The 24,469-nt window shown below is 41.0% G+C and overlaps 1 protein-coding gene across 1 annotated transcript in view; it reads right to left on the bottom strand.

Moving 5' to 3' along the window:
• AAGAB (alpha and gamma adaptin binding protein) overlaps positions 1 to 24,469 on the bottom strand; it is a gene marked incomplete in the record, with an annotated part of 888,073 nt that overhangs the window by 408,627 nt on the left and 454,977 nt on the right. The window contains 1 exon segment of the mRNA XM_044077879.1: positions 19,019 to 19,108. Within this exon segment, the coding sequence (XP_043933814.1) occupies positions 19,019 to 19,108 (90 nt within the window).

Below are 24,469 nucleotides of genomic sequence, written 5' to 3' on the forward strand. Positions count from 1 at the left end.
CTGTCCCTTTTCCTCTTCTGGTACCAGCTGAATAGCCCCCATGCTTAAGAGAGAAAGTACTTGTTTTGGGGACTCTGCCCACTGATTTGGGGGTAGGTCCCGCCACCCGCTTGATGTTGGCAATGTGTGGAAGTGAAATCTATATCCCTGGGACACTACATTTAAAACCCACTTGTCCTGGGTAATGAGTTCCCAATTCTTTGCATGAAGAGCAATCTTTCCCCCAAAGGGGCAGTCAGTTGATAAGTGCTTGGAAATTTTAAAAGGAAGTCATTGAGGCAGTTTACCATAGGGGGGAGTATTATTATTCCCAGATTTGGAAGTGGAGGCCCCCCACTGCTTAGTTGTGTGTGTCCACTGGGAATGAAACCTGGGGTTTTTGTTGTGTCTGGGTTTTGCTTGAGAAGACCTGGAAGGGGCTGGAAAGGACCAATTCTTAGAGGGCCAGTGCCTACTAAATATAGGAGGCTGAATTGTAAAAAATCTTTTAACAGTTTGCATAGATTTAGCTTTATCTTCCATCTTTTTAAGAACTTCCTCAGCCTTGTTGCCAAACAGGTGGTACTGATTTAAAGGAGCATCCAACAATTTAGCTTTAACATGATCAGGCAAAGATTGTTCCTCAAGCCAAGCATGCCTTCTGAGCACAGATCCAGTAGCAGCAGCCCTGCAAGAGGCCTCTAATGAATCAAAACTACATTGCAAAGTACGTTTTCCAACTTGTTCAGCAGAATGCATTAAATCCTGTAATTCTTTATTTTCTACACAGTCAGGAATCAACATCATTTTCTGTTTAAGCAGTCCAATAACATGTTGCTGATATTTTAACATATGTAACTGGCAGTTTAAAGCCCTAATGGCTAAGGTTGCAGAAGTGTAAACCTTCTTACCTCATCTATCCAGCGCCCTGGAGTCTCTATCAGAAGGGGTAGGATTTTTAGCAGTAGAAGCCTTAATGCCCTTGGGCCCCTGTGAAATAGTCTCTGGATCTGCAATAGGATTTTTAAAAAGGAACTTGTGGGACTCAGGGACCCTGTAGTATCTGTCAGGTTTTCTGGGAGCAGGAGGCAGGGAATCAGGAGCCAAACTAGATTCCGAAAAAGCATCAACAATGTCTAGTACAGGAGGAATAGCTAAAGGCCTATGCTGAGGTAGGAGAAGGAAATCCCTAAGCCTCTTTTTTGAAACAGAAAAATACTGGCTTTTCCAGTGGAAATGCTCCCTTAGAGTATGTAAGTTTTCCCCAAAAGAAAAATCCTCAGGAGGGGAAGCAGAGAGAATGGAGTCCTCTGTATCAGAATCTTCATAAGTAGATAAGGGCAAATCCAGATCATGAGAAGAATCAGAAATAACAGAATCCTGATCAGAAGATTCATAATCAACTTCAGTCCTAGGCCTCTTAGTAGGGGGGGATTGGTTACCCCTGATTACAGTTATTAGATCTTCAGCCATTCTTATTTGTTTTTTAGGCATAGAGGCCTGAGAATGTGGCCTGGGCTTTGGATTTTTAGGCATGGATCGAGATTTAGGCCCAAGTAAAGAAGGAGGCGTCAGTTTAATATGCAAGTCCATAGGCCTGAATACACCCTCAGAAGCCAGTACCTGCACAGTGGCTCCGGACCCATCCAAGGTAAAGACATCCGCGGGTTCCATACTTGAAGCATCTCGTGGCATACCGGACTCCAAATGGGTCTGAGTAGAGGCCTGCGAATCAGAAGTAGTGGATATCAGGGGCTGCGAAAGCACCTCACTGAGTACTGGCGAACTGGTGACTAGCTTAGGAGAAGCGTCGTTGGCAGTTTTGACCAACGGCGGCCTGTCTCTGTCTTTATCTTTGCGTTTTTTCGGAATCCTGGTAGTCGGAAGGACAACCGACATTTCTGGATAATTAAACAGAGAACAGAAATATTTAGAGGTGAAAATATACAGACAACGGATAGTGTGCTGATTAAATAAAGCACAAAACCAACAGCAAGGTACGTCGTGGACAGGGCCTAGGCAAGGAATACAGTACGAATTAAATCTTTATGAGGTATTTTCTTTCCACAAGTAATGCAATTACTAACTTTTACTGACATCGGTAAGTAGCAGAAAAAGTTTCCCCAATGGGGTACTTAGCTTTAGTTCAACTTCGGTTCTGAAACTCAAAAATGAAAATTTCAGGAGTCGGCCGACTGGCACTTGCAAACTCCTTCTGCTTCGGGCACCGCACGGCAAGAAAGACAGATGTAATGGCGTCAGCTGCATGTTTTATACCCCTGACTACCTGATGTCATGGAAGAAGGGACAGCAACCGACGCAGGACCCAAGACTTCGTTAATCAGGCCGACTGAGGGCTACCTGCAAGCAGATAACCCAAATGTAATGACTGCAACAGTGAAACACGAAGAACATCAGGTGGGCTGCTCACAAGCGGAGTAATGTGCCTTTGCTTACTGATAGTCGAGAGGTTTTGTCACAGTTGTCTGGCCTTAAAAAAAAAAAACTCACTGGTTAGAGCCAAGGCATTACACCTTACACTTCAACTAGTCACTTACCATAAGCTTGTCTACTATCCAAACAAATGCTCAAGTTTGAAAATATTCTCCAAATTTATAACCCAAGTACACAGCTGAGAATCAGACAAAAATGTTATTAACTGGTACAAAAGCTATCAACTCAGTTGGTGACTCTCTGCATTCCTCATTCCTGCCTAAAATTTGGAACTCCCTTCTTCTCACTCAAAGAAACACCGTAAACTCCAACTCTTAAGATACAAACAAAAGATATCTGTCTCTGTACATGCACAACTTCTGGATGATAAATGTCCTGCCCCTTATTTTATCCTTTTCTTTCCATGAATTATTTCCTTAGTTATTGGTCCAAAATCTCCTTGTTCTCTACCTCTTTCTTTCTTCTACCTATTCTAAAACATTCTCTCTCACCTCTAAATATTAATTCACCATTTTCCTCTTTTTCTCTCCTTTTAGCAAGTTAATTTCCAAATTATGTTTTATAGCTCTTTTCATGATGCTGCTATTAATTGATGATATTCTGTTTAAATATTGTATATCTGCTGATTACTTGTATCGCCGTTTACTATGTTCTTTAATATACATATATATATATATATATATACACATATACATACACACACACACACACACACACATATATATATATATACATATACATACACACACACACACACACATATATATATATATATATATATATATACATACACACACATATATATATATATATATATATATATATATACACACATATACATACACACACACACACACACACACATATATATATATATATATATATATATATATATATTTATATTACACACACTTTTTGGTGCTTTTCAACTCAGAAAAAATTTTATAGCACATCACGATGCTGCTATTTTATTATACTCTGCTTAAATTTTGTATATGTGTTAATTACTTGTACACCTCTATTTACTATATTCTTTATGCAATGCTGGAATTTCTCTGGAGCTTTTCTCAACAGGCCTCTGATGAAAAGGGGTAACTTTCTGCCCAGTAGTATTATCCCAGTAAACAAATGCAACAAATAAAGAAATTTGTTCAATAAGGTATAAGGTATGACATTTCTAGTATTTGTCTTTTTTTCTGTTACCTAGCAGCATTCTGCGGTCCTTCACTGTTAGAAATAAGAGCTTTAATATGCCTTGAAGTAAAAAATAATAATACATATTTCCATCTTACTGTCACTTCCTGCATCAAAGATTTCAACAGAATTTCATCAATGCCTTATACAAAAAGGTAAACATTAAACCACTCTTCACATTTTCTCTATCTCTTTCTCTTGATCATGGCTGGAAGATAACATGAGCACTTACTAACAACTATTGCCAGGGCCAGCCTTAGCCGAAATGGTGCCCTAGGCGAAGTAGTGCTGTGGCGCCCCTTAAGCCCCACCTACACCACCAGAAATGCTCTCTCCACCTTGGGAAAGCATAATTGACAAGTTTAAGGGGCTGGCTGCATACTTCCTAGTGCCAAACCAAACAATAGCTTTTAATCTATTGAACTAGACACATTTTTGACGGAACCAGACTTCTGAGGACAGGCATGGTGGCAGTTCAGCTTCCACCTAAGGAAAACAGTCTAGAATGTACTGTATCATCACCAACAAACTGAATAACTAAAGATTCCTACAAGCATGCAAAATATTAGACTGACACCACGACTGGAAAGAGAATAAGCAAGCTTAACATTAATATGCCTTGCATGACTAGTTCTCCATTCAATGGAACGGTATACACCCTTGACCCAAAATGTGGACTGTAAATAAATGATAGATTTTTTTTCTTTAGATTTACTAAGGGTTGTAACATTGTATTTTACTAACCTTACCACTTGCTGAAAAAGGCCACATTGATAAACAATATAAGTAAGGGGCTTTTTGGTGGAGACTCTCAAACTTTCAACCTACAATAAAGCAGGTTAAAAAAAAACTAACATTCAGTTATTAGGGTATTTTTATTCAATATATCAGTACACATAGGCCTTTCATATACTGCCACAGCCAAAGCTTGTGCTCAAATTAAGTCAGAAACAGTGCTTAAAAGATACCATAGATTAACTTTTGCCCTTTTCTAAATATTGTACCATAAACAGTGTTAGCGTCACCTGCCTTGCTGTTATCAATAAAAAACACATTTTTGTTGACTTTTTTGATCTACAAAAACACTAATATAAAACTGCTTAGCTTAAGATCATTCCTACATTAAAATGGCCTGCAAAAAAACTGGGTATTACATGACTAATTTCAGTATTCTAAAAATGTAAACTTGTATAAAAAACACACAAAAATAAATGCAACCACACTGCTCTTTTAAAACTATATATATATATATATATATATATATATATATATATATATATATATATATATATACCTTAAGTTTATCTGGACAGTTGAGAGGTATGTTGCACACACGCAGCTGCTCTCTCTCACATAGCAATACACACACAGAGAGACACAGAGAGACACAGAGAGACACAGAGAGACACAGAGAGACACAGAGAGACACAGACACACACAGACACACACAGACACACACAGACACACACACACCTACTCTCTCACGAAACACACACATGCATTCTCTTTCACACAAAAACTAAACTAGTTTAAATTCCACACACTCTTACTCTCTCATACAACACACAGACACACACCTTCCATTCTTACACACATCTACTCTCTTACACAGTAGCACATGCGCTCTCTCTCATTCAAACAGAACTAATTTAAATTCTATACACATACATACATACACACACACTTTCTCTCGCATACAGTAACTCAGTTTAAACTACAGACACACACACAAATACACTTACCTCCTTTTTAAACAAAATGGCCAAATACATACACACGAATTGTTGAAGTGCTAGTTTAATTTCCGCGCGCCACCACAGAACGTCTTTACATCAGTATTGGCGTACATGCGTTGATGCGCATATATTTCTCCTGAAAGGTAGTGGAGTGAAGATTTTTTTTTTTTTGATAGTTGTTGAAGCCTCCTGGCCACACTGCAGGTTTAAAAGTGGGAGGGCAGTCACCCCTCACCCTGGGATTCCGACACCCTATGGTTTATTTATTCATTTTAATTAATGTACTTTTCTTATTATGCGTTCGCATAATAAAACAAATAAATTAATTAAAATAAATAAATAAATGAACACAAACTGCGCCCTTTACTAGGCCAGCCTGTATGGTGCCCTAGGCGGTTGCCTAGTTTGCCTATGCCTAAGGCCGGCAGTGACTACTGCAACATACGAACTACAGAGGAGTGCATTTTTTTTCACAAACATTAATTTTATACTAGGAAGTAAATAAAAGGGAGAATAAACTGAAGTAGCAGAGAAAGAGAAGTTATGTACTTACCATAACGTTCCATGTTAGTTGTCTTCTTCTCGCCTTCTTTCTTGCTGATTGTGTTCGGAGCCGATCCTTGGCTCCGACTCGGCCATCGTCAATAGCTGTTTACTGGCTCGAGGCTACGCTATATCCCATGATTCCTGGCGCTAGTTACTCAGATCTCATTTGAAAAAGCTATTCCAGACACTAGTAAGAAGGAAATGTACATTGGAAGCCCCCTGGGGCTCCAACTGTGAAGCTATCTAAGCAGAAAAATGCAACCAGAGAAGGTTCGGCCAATGAAAAATTGAAAAGAGGAGCTCCTCTCGATCAACTAGGATAGGGGGATGGAGGGTGGGACGCAAGAAAGAAGGCGAGAAGACAACTAACATGGAACGTTATGGTAGGTACATAACTTCTTATGTAATCTCACCTTCATTCTTGCTGGTTGGGACAGCGTCCCTAGCACCTACTATCCTGGGTGGCTCACTGGAACAGACTCTTCAGAACAGTGGAACCAAAATCAGCCCTGTTCCTGGAAGCAATGTCTAATTTGTAATGAGAAATGAAGGTATGTGGGTTAGCCCACGTAGCAGCTGAACAGATAGATTCCATGGGTAACCTAGATTGGAAGGCCACCGAGGTAGCCAGTGCCCTAATAGAGTGGCCTTTAGGTTTGGTAGATAATTTTTTGTTTCTCAGCTGGTAAATGAATGAAATAACATGAGACAACCATCTAGATAATGTTACCTTTGAGACAGGGAGGCCCTGTCTGCCCTCAGCATAGGAAATGAAGAGTTGGTCGGATTTCCTGATGTCCTTTGTCCTATGCAAATAAAAAAGCAGCTGTCTGTGAACATCCAACTGCTGCAATTTATATTCGGCATTATTGGTGTGATTAGGAAGGCACACAGGAAGGTCTATGGACCGATTCAAATTATTTTGTGTACAGACCTTAGGAAGGAAAGGAGGAAGGATTGGTCCTTAGAGCGACCCTATCATTATGGAAAACTAAGTATGGGGGACGAGTACATAGAGCCTGAAGTTCCGAAAAACGTCTGGCAGAAGTAATGGCTACCAGAAAGAGAGTCTTCCAGGATAAAAACTTAATGGAGCAAGATGCTGCAGGTTCAAAGGGTGGCAAGATTAGGGAAGCTAGCACCAAGTTTAGATCCCACAGATGTGGTGGATCCCTCAATGGGGGCCTAAGCAGAGTGGTTCCTTTGAGGAAGGCTTTACACAGCTTATGAGACATGATGTTATTAGAAGACAAACCAAAGTGAAAATTTGAAATGGCAGCTAACTGAACCCTGATTGTAGCAGAAGCGGAACCAGAATGGAAGAGTTCCGCTAAAAATTTCAGAATCTTGTGGACAGGGGCTGAAAAGGGATCTATATTCCTAGCCTCTGCCCAGCAAGAAAAACGTTTCCACTTACTAGCGTAAGTTTTCCTAGTTGTGGCTTTGTGCGATGAGATGATAATTTCCCGCACAGAGGAGGAACTATTAGGAAGCCTGGCTAAGGTTGGAAGTGGAGCAACCAAGCTGTGAGCTGGAGTGTTTGAAGGGATCGATGCAGTCTGCCCGATTGGTGAATCAGTAGATCTGGAATAGGATCCAGAATCCAAGGCTGCTCGAGAAGATAATGATGCAGGAATGGGAACCATATCTGTCGAGGACAGTAAGGGGCAATGAGGATCATATTGCAACCCAACACAGTTGCTCTCTGTATGAGTTTGGGTATTAGGAGAAATGGAGGAAAAGCATAAAAAAGTCCCTGAGGCCAAACGTGGACTAGAGCGTCTCTGGGGGAGTGGTTGGGAAGTGAAAGGAGGGAGAAGAAATTGCTGCACTTGCTGTTGAAAGGTGTGGCGAACAGGTCGCAGCAAGGCTGACCCCATTTGCGAAAGATTTGTTCCGCAATTACCTGATTCAGAGACCACTCATGAGGCATGAGAATTGCTTTGCTGAGCCTGTCTGCAATGACGCTGGAACTCCCAGGGATGTGCGTTGCAATCAGAAAACGGTGGGAAGAGATCGCCCACTGCCAGAGTCTGAGAGCTTCTCGACATAGAGGATAGGACCTGGTTCCGCCCTGCTTGTTGATGTACCACACCACTGACATATTGTCCATTTGAATTGCAATGGTCCCAGGAGGGAGAGAGTCCTGAAGGGCCTGCAACGCTAAAATCACGGCTCTCATCTCCAAGACACATCTCCAAGACATTTTTATGCAAATGGTACTCGTAAGGCTGCCAGGTGCCTTGGACTGTCCTGCCCTGATAATGCCCCCCCACCCTATCAGGGAGGCGTCCGTGGTCACTGTGGCGACTGGAGGGGGTAGCACAAATGGTCTGCCCTGGGAGACCATCCACCAAGCGAGGTGCTTCTTGCATGCTTCTGTGATCATAATCTTGTGAGACATGGGAAGCTGTTGGAAGGACCACTGTGTGAATAGATGCCACTGTAGGATTCTCATGTGAAAGCGGGCCAGGGGAACAAGAAGAATTGCTGATGCTATGGAACCCAGTGTTCGGAGGATGAACCTGACTTGAATCGTTCTGCATGTTAATAAAATCTGTACTTGTTGGCGAATTAGTGATACCCTGTCTGGTGGAAGGTTTGCAAACATGTTCCTGGTATTTAGATTTGCGCCTATACAAGTGATATGCTGACAGGGCAACAATGCAGATTTTTTAAAATTTATTGTCATACCTAGCTTGGAACAAGTTTTGATAGTGTATTTCCTGGCTTGCAGGAGGTGATGCCTGGTGGAAGCAGTAAGGAGACAGTCGTCTAGATATGGAAACACCTGGAATCCTTGACGTCTCAGGTGAGCCGTAACCACTGCCATGCATTTGGTGAACACCCTGGGGGCTGTGGTGAGACCAAAGGGCAGAGCACTGAACTGATAATGACTGGCTCCCAGCCGGAAGCGAAGGTATCTTCTGGAGTGCCTGTGCATCTTGATGTGGTAGTACGCATCCCGAAGATCTATAGAGCACATCCAATTGTCCTGACCCAGGAAGGGTAGAATGGACTGTAGTGTGACCATCCGAAACTTCGTTCTTTGTACAGATCTGTTTAATCTGCTGAGATCCAGAATGGGTCTCCAGTCCCCTGTCTTTTTTGGTACCAAAAAGAACCTTGAGTAAGTTCCGGATCCGAGTTGGTCTTCCGGGGCTTCCTGGATGACTCTTTTGTGTAGCAGCTTTGAAATTTCTATGGCTGCTTGTTCACTTAGATATGGTGGAACATCTGGAAGGGACTTGTTTGACTTTAATGGGGGTTGAGCAAAGAGAATTTTGTAACCTCCGGATATGATCGACTGTACCCACTTGTCTTGAGTTAGGTCTTGCCTGGCTTTGGGGTACAGAGAGAGCCTTCCCCCGACTGCCGCCAGAGACGGGCAGCTGGGCAACCCTTCAGGGATACTGAAAGGGCTTCTCAGAGAAAGATTCTCTGCTGCCATGGTTCTGCAGACCCCCTCTGCCACGAGGGTGGTGTCTGTTATTGTTCCCTCCTCTGCCCCTGGAGGGAAACTCACCAAGTGTGTCAGGCAAGGCTCCCTGGGGTTTCCGGAACCACATCTTTCCACTCTTCTGACCCTTGGGGTATGGTCTAGAAGGAGTGGAAAAATGGACTCCCACAGCAGAGAGAGTCTTGCCTTCTTGTTCACACCTGGTTAGGGTGTCCTTCACCTGTGATCCGAAGAGAGCGGAACCATCAAAGGGGATATTGGTGAAAGACGCTCTGAAGGGCTCCGAAAAATTACATAGCCACATCCATGCGTGCCTCCTAAGGGCAACGCCTGTGGGCCTACTCGCACCATCGGCTGCATAAGAAATGAGCCTCATGGAGAAGTTAACAACTGAATTCAGAGTCGCCAGCTGGGAGGCCACCTTAGCTTGAGCCCCCTCAGCTAATGAATCTTGGAGGGTATCCCCAAGCACTTTAAGGAGATCCCTCTGAAGGTGGGTGAAATGGCACAAATAATTCAGCGACCTCATGGAGAAGGTCGCTGAAGCAAACATTTGCTTCCCATATCTGTCCATAGTCCTAGACTCCTTGTTAGGGGGATGGACAGATGAGGAAGTTTCTGCCAACTCCTTTGTGGTTGCTGCTACCACCATGGCATCGACAGGTACGCCCTTAGTCAAAAACTGTTTGTCCTGAGGTGCAGTTTATAAATTTAGCAGGTCTCCTGGGGGTTGGTTCCACTGTGTCTGGAGCTGGCCACGCCTTCCGAGCCACCACAGACATAAGTGGGTCAAAAGGCGGAGACACCCAGGAGGTGGAAGATCGGGAACCAAACGTGTCCAGGAATACCGACTCATCCTCGGAATGGGCTAGGGTATTCCAGTTCCCCCTCTGCCTAAGCATTTCCAAAATGTCTGAAAAGGAGACATCTTCAGAGTGGGATCTCAGGGACCCTTCCGAATCCTCTAAGTCAGTATCCGATGTGACAGACTCAGGGGAGTCAACGTGCTTCCTCTTGCACTTCCTCTTACGAAGTGGCTCCTCTGAATGATCAGGGGAGGCCTCAGAAGAGGAAGGAACACCCAAGGGGGTGCTCTGGAGCGCTGGTTCCCCACGCTTGGGGTCTGGAGGAGGGGCAGAGGCAGACGCAGGCACCATATGGGGAGGAGCCAGTGGGGTTGATCGTGGGACTGACTCGGGGGTCAGTACACTCCTCATGACCTCGAAAGCGGCCCTGCCTGGGTGCAGAGAAGACTTCGGCTCCGAAGAAATCGGAATTCCTCTCCGCACCGAGAGGGACGGCTCCGAGGCCGATGTAGGAGCCGAGCTCACCCGCGCCAAAGCTCCGAGGGGGAGAATGGGGTCGGACAAGGGTCTGATGCCACTCGCCCTCTCGGAGCCGATGAGGGAGTCTCGGCGCCCAGATCCCTCCAAGGACGGTGCCATGGAAGGGATCGGAGCCGACGATGGAACCAAAGGGGAAGGTATCGGAGCCGATAATTCCACGAGTGAACCCCAATGAACTCCAGCTCCGAGCTCAAGAGAGGCGTCGGAGGAGGAATCTCTGCAGAAGTGGATGGAGCAGACACCTTATGAGGGGGGCTGGACAACATTTTCGCTAGGGCCTGCGATTTCAGTAGCCTACTGACCACTCTCTCCAAGTCCTGATCTGAAAGTCTTGCCCGATGATAGGACCTATGACTGTGCTCCGATTGGAGCAGAGGTGACCGTGGAGCCGAGCGCATCAACTCCAAGGAGGGAGACCTAGATCTCTTTCGACTCCCAAACAGCTCCGAAGTACCTGCTGGAGCCGATTGGGAGGGAGGGCACATCGGCTCCAGCCGGAGCCGAGGTGGATGGTGGAGTTTCACCCAGCGACGGCTCCGAACTGGGAGCCGAAGACTTAGGTGGTTTGGAGGATTTCATAGGCTGAACCTTGGCCGGTGAAATCCTGGGGCTTCAGCAAACCCCTGAGTATCAACTTATTTTTGCGCTCCTGCAGGACTCTTGGGCTAAAGGCATGACAAACCGAACAAGAGCCCTGCAGGTGCACTGTGCCCAGACAATAGACACAAGAAGTGTGACCATCTGTCAGAGACATCTTCTGACAGCATGAGTCACACTTCTTGAATCCGGACACTTTAGACTCCTTGGACATATTAACACACCCACACACCAAGGTAAAGCACTCACACACACTACAAAGAAGTAAACAAGTTAGCAGGTATACTAATTAAACAATACAGCTAACACACTAAATAAGTCTACAACTACTAAAAAAGCGTTTTTTTTTTTAATTAGAAAGACAAAAGAGGGTTAGCCTCTAATTTAAACGGCTACCGCAAAAGGGAAGAGAGGGGGAGGGGTGGCGAAAACTCTCTAATTAAAACGAGTTTTTAAATAAGAAAACAGGGGAAGATAGATGCTGTTTAACTAGTCTAGCTAGGGTAATAGTACAATATAAGGTATTAAGTACACTAATAAGAGGTAAATTCTAGTGAAAAAATAGAAAATACAAAAAAGGTAGTGCTACGCTGGACGGGAATCGCTTGTGCTTTCTGTGTGTTTATGTTGGTTTTGATAGTTTTTGGATTATTCATTTAATGAAATGATTTCAGATAAACAACCCTTCTCGCCAGAAGCCGCAACCTGGCCAGGTTGTGAGCTTTTGCAGTGTTGTGTTCGTAACTATGGGTTTTAACTATATTTATTAAAGGGGAAAAGACGGACAAAAGCTTTCTTTTCCTGTGGAGGTGGTCTGGGTCTACATGGCAAAAGAGTTGGGGTGAAGCCGGAAGAGGAGTAGCATTCCCCTGTCCCCAGGCTGTCTGAATTTTAATTTCCAGGTGTGGATTGATGATACTGATGGGTGAAACTTGCAGTGTCATTGGCTCAAAAGCTTGGAAGCCAAGTGCTGCTAATCGGGTTGTCCCTCTCTGCTGTTGGACATCCCAAAAGTAACTTATTTTTACAGAAGCCACAACACAGCCTCCCAAAGTAGGAACACCTGGACGCATCCCTTTATTTCTCAGCATTGGATATAGCTGATAGCCCTAAGAATTTGCTGTATGTGTCTCTATTTTTCTTTTTACATTTGCTAAGACCTTGTCTGAGCTGGGCCAGCACACTAGCGGAACTTACCTAGGCCGTCTTATCTCCCATATAGCATACTTTCTTGTTAACCTAAAGTTGAGGTCTTTCCTCCCTTATGCCACTAGATGGCAGCACAATACAGTGACTGAGTTTTCTATAGTCTGCTGAGGTTTGTTCTTCATCTCTGCTTAACTAACGTATTTGGCAACTGAATTTATCCATTAAAACGTTTATAGCAGACGCTGATTTACAGAGTAAAAGTAAACTGGTTTTGTTTAAACTTAAAAGTAAACTGGTTTTGTTTAAATTTACTGCCATAAACCTTCCATAATAAGTTGTTTCTTATCTGCCTGACTTACTTCGGCAGTAGGCTCTCTGGAAGGTCTGATTGGCTCCACACAATCTACTGACTGGTTCTGCCCCGCTTCGCTCCCCTACCCTACCCCCATATCCCACCCACCCCCAGTGCTCTCACACTTATACCTCCCTAACCACACCCCCTCCCTGACCCTTCCTATCCCTTGTAACTGCTTATTAGTATAACTCCACCCCATCCCTCCTTAACTACTTTATCTATTATCTCTCTCTTACTATAACCCCACATCATCCCTCCTAACTTACTCTATTCCCTCTCTCCTAACACCTACCTTTCACTTATACTCTTAACTACTCCTCTCAAGAAAACTATACCTTTCCTATACTTTAACCTGTTTTCTTTTTTTTTACTTATTAACTCTATATCCTAGGGCTTTACAACTCTTCTTAGCAATATGTCTCTCACATCTAAAACTACACTAAGCAAACTAATATTCATATACATATGCTCTCTAGGCTTAACCACCATCTATCTCCTTACTTCTTATAAAAAAGCTAATTATTACCACTTCAGTTACTGTCGCAGACAAACAGCCTTCCAACATCCTATCCAAACTTATACTCATTTAAACATCACATGCACCCCCAACTACCTATTACCCAAATACCATCGACTTACACACATTAACTTCAATAATCCAAACATAAGGAGGCTAAAATATCTAACCAACTTCTCCTGCAAACCATCATTTGAACTAAAAACACCAACCCTCGGCGATGGTGACATCCATCCTAACCCAGGACCAACTGATAACTCCACTGACATACCTTATAATAACTCAGTACTAACCATTGTTTCTAATGCCTTACTTATTGGACATCTCAATATCTGTAGTATTAACAATAAGATCGCTCATTTCCATGCCCTCCTTGATACTCACTCCTTTGACATTTTCTGTCTCACTGAAACTTGGCTGAAACCTGGTACTAAAGATAATGCAATACTTCCCCCTGGATATAACATATTGAGAATGGACCGCATAAAACGTAAGGGTGGAGGAGTAGCACTTCTGTTTAAAAATGGACTAAAAATCACTGCACAACCTTCCAACCCACTAAAAGATGTTAAAGCTGAGATCCTTACCTCTAAACTACAACTAAACCCTAATAAATCTATCTATATCATCTGTATCTACCTACCCCCTGGCAATAACTACACTACAATTGAGAATATCCTAAGTTGGATATCTTCTTCCTACCCACAAGAAACAATCATTTTAGGAGACTTTAACTGTGATTGGCCCTCTATCAATACAAATAATCCCTCATCTCATATTAATCTTCATGGCTTTACTCAGCTAATCTATAATCCCACAAGAATCAATAAAACCAATAACAAAGAAAGTATTTTAGATTGGATTCTTATTAACAAACAGCAACAAACATATACAATAGGAACTTTGCCTGATGATGTAAGTAATCATTCCTTAACTTATATCATAAGACAAAAGAGTGACATTAATTACACCCCTACCTACAGGGTTTCACGTAGGAAGAAACACTTCAACCCATTATTATTCCAAAATGAAGTAAAAGCCTGTAAATGGAATCTTCTAAAAACCCTAACCCTTGAAGATGCTATCGCATATTTCAATACCAAATTCCTATCAATCCTTGACCAACATGCTCCAAAACGATCTATCAGAGTTAAATCTAAACCTGCCCCCTGGCTGTCCAAAGAGACAAGACAAAAAATACTACTTGGGAATAATCTTGGGCTAAATGGAGAAATACAAAAACTACTTCAGACCAACAAGCCTTTAGACAGTTAAAAAATAGCACTAAAAAAGCTGTTTTTATAGATAAAAAGAACTATTACTGTAAACTACAGCAAACTCATCATAACAACCCCAAAAGGTTCTGGTCAACCTTAAATTCGCTCCTACACCCAGGCCACTCTAGTACACCTTCAGGGGCCGAAAATAATACCTCACATGAAACTGCCAATGCCTTTAACTCCTTTTTCACAGACACCATTAATTCACTAGCAAGTCATCTCACAATAGACAAATCTAACCTTCCCACTGGTACATCTACTAATCTCCCTATATTCCAACTACAACCCATCTCTACTTCCTACATCCTAAAACTCATCCAAAAACTCAAACCTTGTACCCCATCTGCAGATCAGTTACCATCTGAATACCTTCAAAAAGCAGCTGAAGCAGTTGCTTATCCTATATCCCTCCTTATAAATAGAACCATCAATGAAGGAACCATCCCTGCTATCTGGAAAATTTCCCACATAATCCCTTTACATAAAGGTGGTAGCTCAAATAACTATTCTAACTACAGGCCTATATCACTCATCACCCTTAGCAAAAATTATGGAGAAATGTATTCATTATCAGCTAATGCACCACTTAACTCAATATAACTTACTAGCCAACTGCCAACATGGCTTTAGGCCATTTCATAGCACTACAACAGCTCTCCTATCTTTTACCGAGTGTATCAATAGAAACCGCAATAATAGTATTCTGTCATCAGCACTCTTTATAGACCTGTCAAAAGCCTTTGACATGGTAAACCACACTATGCTCATAAAAACACTTGAATCTCTCTCTCTCTAGATACCAAAGTTATTCAATGGTTCACTTCCTACCTTAATAACAGGCAGTTCTCTGGGATAATACACTTTCATCCCTTCTGCCAGTCTCTCTTGGAGTCCCACAGGGTTCCATCCTAGGACCTCTCCTCTTCTCTTTATTCATAAATTACTTACATGTAGCAATACCTCAAGCTACTTGTATTCAATATGCAGACGACTCAACACTCATATGCTCTGCTAACAAACACCTCCTCTGAACTACAAACCCTAACACAATGTATTTAGCACAGATGAGGCATGGTTCTTGAAACGCTGCTTCCTTTTGAATGCCAATAAAACCAAACTCCTGCTCTTCAGGCCTAATATTAAGTCTCCCCTCATAGACTTCTCTATAACTTCCAACAATGGCACACATATAGCCCCTGACTCTACCACTAAGCTGTTAGGTATTATAATTGACAATAACCTCACTTTTGATAATCACATTAATAACACTATTAAAACCGTAAATAGAAAACTCGGCTCCTTATATAGAATTAAAACCTTTTTAACGCCACAGGCCAAAATCACACTTGCTCACTCTCATCTTATTTCTACTCTTCTTTATGCTTCATCCATATACACTAACCTAAAGAAAAATAACCTCACTAAACTAGCAAATGCATACAATAGCATTGCTAGATTTGCCACCGGAAACCCATTTAGAACTCACCACTGTCAGAATCTACAACAACTAGACTGGCTAGAACTAAAAAATACACTATTACTCTCCCAACTTACCTTTGTTCATAGGATATTTTACCAACCAAAAAATACCCCTATACTTTCTGACCTTATTTCTCCCTATTCTAACCTAAATTCTTTACGCTCCTCTAATAAACTTCTTGTGAAGTTAAGTAAGTCCAATAACATAGCAGGTGACTCACTCTTCTCCAACACCATAGGTAAATACTGGAATCTTCTACCTACCACTCTAACTTCTACCTCGTCACCCTTCCTCTTTAAACAAAAGCTCAAACAACATCTAAAAACACTCTGGCTATGCCCATGCATCAATCCTGTCTAATCTTATGATTCTACTAATTACTCTTCTCTTAATCACCCTCTCTTACCTCTCTCTACTCACTCTCCTTGAGTAGACATTCTCTAAAACACCCTTGTTAATTAGCCTCTGCTATGAATTAATATAGAACTCTCTATGGTTTATACTTACTTAATCAATTATACTCTTCATGAATGTTTTACTGAAGTACAACTCCCCTATCTTGTACTGTAAAGAAAATTAGAGTAAGTGTCCTTCCAAATATATATTTTCAACTAGTATAATCTAGATTAAACCTTATTTCTGTTTGTATTTTACTAACTACTTACTTTCTTTATGTAAATGACTTGTTTGTATTAACTTCAATGTGGAGCTTTTCTTCCCGGGCCTCTGCTGAAAATGGAAATGTATCCAGTTGGACTAGCCCGGTAAACAAATGTAAAATAAATAAAAATAAAAAAAAGTATACGAGCCTGAGCCAGTAAGACAACCTCGCAGTCTGAAGTGGCAAACAAGATCTGAGTAACTAGCGCCAGGCATCATGGGATATAGCGTAGTCTCGAGCCAGTAAACGGCTCTCGAGCTATTGAAGATGGCGGAGTCGGAGCCAAGGATCAGCTCCGAACCCAACCAGCAAGAATGAAGGTGAGATAGACAACTTAACATACAGTGTTATCCAAGAAAATAGGGTGCAGCAGTTGTCATTGCAAAGGCAACACTGTATTAAAAAGTAGTGACATTTTCCCTTTTCCACACTTTTCAACCTAACTCCTTAACAGAGTTGACTCTGGCATCTTCACCTTTGAACTTAGGAATAAGGTAAATAAAAGTTAGCTTTGGCTGCCAAATGGTTTACAGCCACGATTATGGGGGAAAATGTCACTGTTAACTGAATCCTAAACTACCTTGTAAGCTTACTATTCTGGGGTTTCTAAACTATCACAGAGCTGCTTCAAATTTACCCACTAATTTATTTAACTTTATTTTGTTTGCTAGGTGGGTGGGCTTGTCTTGGGACCCTTTTCAGTAATGACTCACTCATAAGGGCAGAGTTACAGTAATTGATGGTTAACTGTATTCGATGTTCAATTTCTTCATGTAAATTTGGTCGATACAACTGACAGTATGATCATATAATTATAAAATAAAGCTTGGCACTACAGTGCAAGTTAGATTTAACAGGTTACTTACATACATTTTGAAGAGCTATGTACATAAAAGTAAAACATTCACGCATGGAGTACATGATTATTCTTCTAATGTACACATATACCAACATAAGGTAAAATTTAACCAGGAAAAAAATTTCACATCCTTAAAAGTGTGTAGAAATAAAAGTTAGTATCTATAAAGCAAGAATAGGCATTTTCTTTTAGGTGTTTAAAATGCTTGCTTTTGAGCTCTGGGCAAATATGCTTTCTTACAGACTATAAAAAGGTAAACAGATCCAGTAGGACGGTAATATTTTAGCTTTTTTCACTTACAGCATGGTTGAACTAGAATCTTAGGCTGGAAAAAGCTGTTAATGCCAGTGTGTAGTTCACATGGAAAAGATTTTATTTATTTATTTTTGAGCCAATGGGCAGTAATTGTTATGGAGAAGTCTAAAGGTAACTGTCAAGAGCAATGCAGGTTGGAAATGGGAGACAGTTGGCCTTCAGGAGTCATAATGATGCTCAGTTCTAGGAGCTATACTTTTTAAAACTGATAGTCTGAAGTCTTGGTGTACTGGCTACACTTAAAGCATAATGAGGGGGTAAGCATACCCAGTTCTTTGGATAAGAAAGCTTTTGATGAGAGCAAACCAGGATTAAGGATTTAAGTGTTCTGAAATGGTGTAGAGAGTAAATCGGTGACTTGACAGTGATACAATCTGCACTGTGTTTAAACATTAACGAGGGGGTTGGTTAAAAGCCCAAGTATTTGTATTATAAAAATACACTGTAACTTGTCTATTACGTCATAAGAATCTATCCAATTTCAATGATGTGTAAACCAAAAAAAGCAATGTACAGCAGGCATACAAGCTGAAAATAGCCTTCTGGATAATAATAAATATGAATAATACTTCCTTGCATATCATACTTCAAATCTGCAGGTGTGCTGCTAAAATGATGTACTGGCTAAAGGGTAAGCCCCTTTGGATCTGCCGGTCCCCTATTAAGTGATGATAAAACCTTCTTCACAGTACACTGACAACTATTAAACTGTATCAATCAATCAATCTGGAGCGGTGTTCGCTCAAAGATTCAGCTAGTAGTTTTACAGAAAGTTTGTGGAATGTGCAGCTACTGCACACTAGAAAGCTCCACTATGTGCATGCTAATTGTAACTTTTAATAGTGGACAACGTCCTTAAGAATGAAGGGGAATGCAGTCACACATATTTGGTAACTAACTGGCTACTGGATGAGTGCTGTCAGCCTCTATCAACCTTAGATGTACTGCCTTCGCTTCCAAAAAAGCTAACAAAGTCTAAATCACATTTTCTGGTATGGAGCACGAATGTGAGCTGCTATAGCTGTAAGGAGCCATGCTGGCACATTCAAATGATGGTGCAAGTATTTCAATTGAAAAAAAATACACCCACCGTCTTCGTCAGGCACATCTTCTGGGTCAAGTTCCACCAGTTCAAAGCCATGTGCAATACACCATTCCTGAGCTTTCTGTCGTGGTACGCCTGTATTCCAGCAAATGAAAGATAAGAGAATTAAGAGCAATTCTAAATGCAACTGGCATAAATCAAAATACACTGACCTCCTCTGAAAAAACTATGAACAAAGCAGGACATTTCTAAAACTTTAATACAGAAAACAGAAACAGTGGTACTCTACTAGGACTACTAAGGTATCTTTAGGTATATCTACAGAAAACCTGGTTTAGATGGATGCATTCACAAAATCCAGCAATGATACCCATTGTTGGTATATTCCAAATATAAAACTTTGACTATGTTATAGTGTACTGGCTCACCAGATGCGCAGTAGCAAACACCACCCAAAACCCACCCCAGGCGGTTGACGTCAAGGTGTACTAATGAATATTCACTGTGATGTGGTTCTCACCTGCATGAATATTCATTCTTCATCAATCAGGCATGTGGAATTGGGTACACGTTACCCATGTACCTGCAGAATTAAATGCAAGTAATATGTCTGAGAGATAATAGCACTAAACATGTTTCTTTTTTATTTATTTGTTTGTATAACTTGTATATTCATGTGTTTTTACTTACTGCTAGTAAAGGCAGGTAAATTGGACTACGACTTTAGACCTGTAAGTTGAAGTGGAAATATTCTTCAAGGCTGTGCCAGCTGAGCTTACATTGGGAATGAACTTACTGATTTCAACTTTGGTGCAATTTAAGTTAGTTATGTCTACCCAATACTGTATTTCAACATCCCAGTATATCACAGATTCTGCTAGACTAGAGGAACCGATTAATCTAAGCTTACAAAAGGGAAAAAATTGTTACCATCAATTGAATACTTAACATTTTATTGATTTTTTTTTTTCGTCCACCCTAGTACCACCAAATGAGGCAGATGAGACCTCAGTTTAATATGTAATCGTAAAGACGACACTCTCAGGAGTGCAGCACTCCCCACTTTCTGCACTGCAGTGATTTAGCATTTGTAACATCGAGCTGGCACCTCGGCGTTCGTGAAAATCTACTGCCAATCATTAGCGGACCGGAGTTTCGCTGTGGCGACCCCTAACCGGGAAAAGCCGAAAAACAAACAAGTAAGTTTTTCTTATTTTTTTAAAAACTTTAATTCTTGTAGAATACATTTTGATGGCTTTGAAATAGTTAGTCACCACTGAAAACTTTAAGCTTAGTTTTAAACTTCAGAACTTAACAGTATATCCAGCCGCACCTTCCCACCATAAGCAAACCTTTTTCTCACTAACAAAAATGATCACTGATTTACTCAGTAAAAATGCTAACATTTTAAATAGCAGAACTAACTGCCTATCTAGTTTAATTCTTATCAACAGAACAAATATATTACACACTCCGGGAAAAATACTACACCATTCCAATCCATAAGGACAACCTTTTAAATTGTACAATACAACTATAGACCAATAGCAATTGAAAAATAGTGCATTCAGAGCCAACTGATTACTCAATTTAACACACACTGTTAAATACACTCTTTATTATCACCACTTGAAGTCATGAGCACTGTCTACAAGATGCTTTTTTTTCTGGAAGGGGAATAATATTGAATTAAATATAGGAATGCTAAATGACAGGTTACCCTGAAACAGACGGGGGAACTGTGTAAAAGATGTTTTTTCCTGGAAGGGGAACAATATTTAATTAAATATATGAATGCTAAATGACAGGTTACTAAACTTATTTTACCAAGATTCGTATGAGTTTAAAACTGTTGTCACATGAACATAACAGTACTCAGAGCTGCTCATCTACAATCATTGAATACATGATGTCACGGGCTAATATGCATGGTATGCCAATCATGCCTCATTTCCATTCCGCTTGCCAGACATTAGGCTTGTTAATCACCCTGGCCATAACCACTCCTGCGCAAACCTGCCGGTGAGCCAGTAAACTACAACATCGCCAAAACTTCTATAACAAAGAATTGTTCTGAACACCCAAAGAGGAATAGCACCCAAAACTGGGGGGGGGGGGGGGGAGACAACAACATACTTTTCAGTATTACTAATGCCTCTGTATAAATGGCTGTTTTCTAATTTGTTACACCCCAAAACAGCCTGAATGGGGCTGCCATGGGTATCATGATTTTTACCTCCCTGATGTAATTTTAGAGGGACAGAGGGAAATTCCTAAGATAAGAGGGCCCATTTACTGTTGTTCTCTCTCATCAGTTTTCAATAGTACCGCGACTGCCTAATTTCAACTTGAGAGCATCAATCTGCATTATTTCCTTTCATTTTTATTAGTGACCATCTCTAACACATTTTAAAGAATGTTTGAATGACAGGCTTGAAAATGTAACTGAGTTAATTGTTCTTTTCAAAGTAACAACTGTAGTTCACGAGTAAAATCTGATCCCTGTGACTAATAGGTGTTACTTGGACTGAGCTGGTTTGTTTTGCATTTACAGTTTTTAACACGGTAGCTACAATTGCTGTCTTTGATGTTAATCTTCCTTTCCAAAACTCACTGCCTGGTCTCAACAAAACACTGTATGCAATGCAAAAATGCCATAAAAAATACCAGAAGAAACATGCACTTTGACAGAAAATGCAGTTTAGAAAAAATGCAAAATCAAATACTGATAGAAAATCAGAATAGTGAGATGAAAACATTTCTTTTCTTGTGGCACTCGAGTTTGATTGAAGGGAAAGATAACAAATTTAAGACTTAGTCCATTTGCAACTGAAAACTAAGCATGAAATGCTTGCTTGTGTTCAGACATCAGCTTGCATTATTTACTTGAAGCATGATGCTGGCAATCTGTGACTGATCAACAATGACATTTAAATGTGCCTTAACAGCCATTGTTTTCTTAATGGCTCTGTTGTTGGAATATGTGACCTAACCTAATAACTTTGCCAATTTCAGCAGCCTTCACAAAGTAACAGATGGAGACAAATGCAAGAAAAAAGGCAAACAAAAATAAGTTTCAACATAAAACAAATGGAATAATCATTGAATGATTTTTTTCTGCATTTGATGTATTTAGTACTGAATTACAAGGAAGGAAAATCACTTTTTGGAAAGAAAACTTGATACTTGGGTAGAATTCTTTAACAGAAATATTGCAGGCATTCCTTAGTCCACTCCATATTTTGTTGCATCCTATTTCCTGACAGATACTGCTTATGACAAGCACTACAGGCATATCCCTTCCAAAATAATCTGGCGTTGGCAATGATGTCTAAAACAGTCCACAGTTATAACTGGAGTTCAGCACGGATGGAGTGGAAGAATAAAATCAAGACAGCAACACAAAGACCTTCTTCAGGATTTCATAGTGTTATAGAAAACTACTGACCTCTCATCCATATAAAAGTTATTTTACACAACGCCCTCTTGCAGCTCAATCGCTGAAAAATCTGCCATAGATGATACATCTAGACAAAGTGTATCTATAATGTGGTTAAATAACCTGGAAATATATATATATATATATATATATATATATATATATATATATATACACACATACACACACACACACATACACACATACACATCACATGGTTACAAAAGTCACTCAAGAGAAATGAAAATTCGGTCGCTCCTAGTAAGAACTCAAGAACCCATACACACATTCCAAACTGTTCATGTCAAGTTAACTATTGCATTTTTTATTCTTAGGGGCAATCACCATGAAGTTAGCTCTCATCTTTCTACTGCTACATATAAAGGAAAAGTTGCATGAAGTACTCATTTTAACAGTAAATCTTAAGAGAAATTCTAACATCAGCATTATATTAAATGACTACTCTTCGCTGAGGTTAATTATTTCACCTACTTGCCAAACAAATGGAGGCCTCCTTGTGGGTCAACATGTGGTACTGTTGTGCTTATACTCCTCAGGCATCACCTAGTATGTGCCCCAAATAAATTGCACAGTTCCGTCCTCAGTTTTTTCTAACAAGAAACTTGAATCACATGGAGAATTACTGGTCTTATAAGAATTCTTAACACAGTAAGCACATTAATTTGAGGGTGTATTGCAACATGGGAGGTACACAATCCTTGAGATAACAGAAAATGCCTGGCCCATCTTGCCATAAAAGGGTGTAGGTTCCCTTTAAGAAGCACCGAGTAAGCTGAGCCAGGCCTGAGGTGTTAAGTCACACCTGCTCTGTGCAAATTCAATTCACTGTGGACTTTGGAAGTAGGCTGTGACCTGTGTGAAGACAAGACAGTTTGGAAGAAAGATGCAATATAGTCTTGCTACATAAAAGATGGACAAGAACTGGGGAAACTGCTACTACCTGATGGAGTGTATTCTGAAACTGAAAGAAGGCAGGAAAATGACTTCTATAAACGGGAAGTACAGGCAGAGACCAAAACTGCAAAATAAGACTGCACTTTTGCTGTCAATTAAAAACAAAAAAATGATCGAAAGACAAATTTACTTAAAAAAAAATCAAAACCCTACCATTAAATTCAGCCCAAATTTGTCTGAATAGTGGCAGTGGTTTAGAAAGGGTGCACCTAAGGTAAAATGTCTGACTGGGGGCATGAGGAGGAGTAAAATTAGTATTCACTGCTATAGTATGCAGTAAGAATTTGTGTGTGTGTGTGTGTGTGTGTGTGTGTGTGTGTGTGTGTGTGTGTGTGTGTGTGTGTGTGTATATACATATAGGTTTATACTAGGCTATGTGCCCTAGGGCATTTATAAGCCTAGCCAGAATGTGTTTGGCTTTCGCCACCCATTTTAAATTTATTTTGCTATGCCCTTTTTCGAGGTTAGTATACTGTGCCTCTGTCTAACAGTGACACAGAAGTGATACCCGGGTCCCATCCACTCACCAAGATTCCTCTTGAAGACAGTCAATGAGGGACTCTGCCTAACTGGACTGGGATTTTATTCCAGAGTGAAGGGAGCCCCTGGGTTATGAATCTGTCCCTCCAGCATGTCCTATTTATTTCAGTGCTGAGGTTCAAGTCTCTCGAGCACGTAGCTCGATGGGATTTGGATTTTCTGAGGTGCAGCATGTCCATTAATTCCGAGTTGGACATGGCTTTATACGTCAGGCACAGATCGCCTCTGAACAGGTGGTATGCCACTGAGTAGAGCTGGAGTTTCTTTAACCGGGCAGCATATGGCATCTGTTTGAGCCCTTTGATCCTCTTGGTGAGGTACTTTTGGGGTCTTTCCAGTTGCTGCAGGTGTCTGGTAAGGTACATCCCAAAAGGGGCATTGTACTCAATTATGGGCCTGATGAGGGATGAGTAAAGAGGCGATGATGTCCCTGATCTAGATGTGAATCCCTTCATGATTAGGTGGGCTATATAAAATGTTTTCTAACCACTTTGGCCACGTGGTTGTCAAATGAGAGATTGGCCCTTTTAATTTTTTCAAAA

Source organism: Protopterus annectens, chromosome 7.part0 (genome assembly GCF_019279795.1).
Source record: "Protopterus annectens isolate FY-2018-M chromosome 7.part0, PAN1.0, whole genome shotgun sequence".
Taxonomy (NCBI): domain Eukaryota; kingdom Metazoa; phylum Chordata; order Ceratodontiformes; family Protopteridae; genus Protopterus; species Protopterus annectens.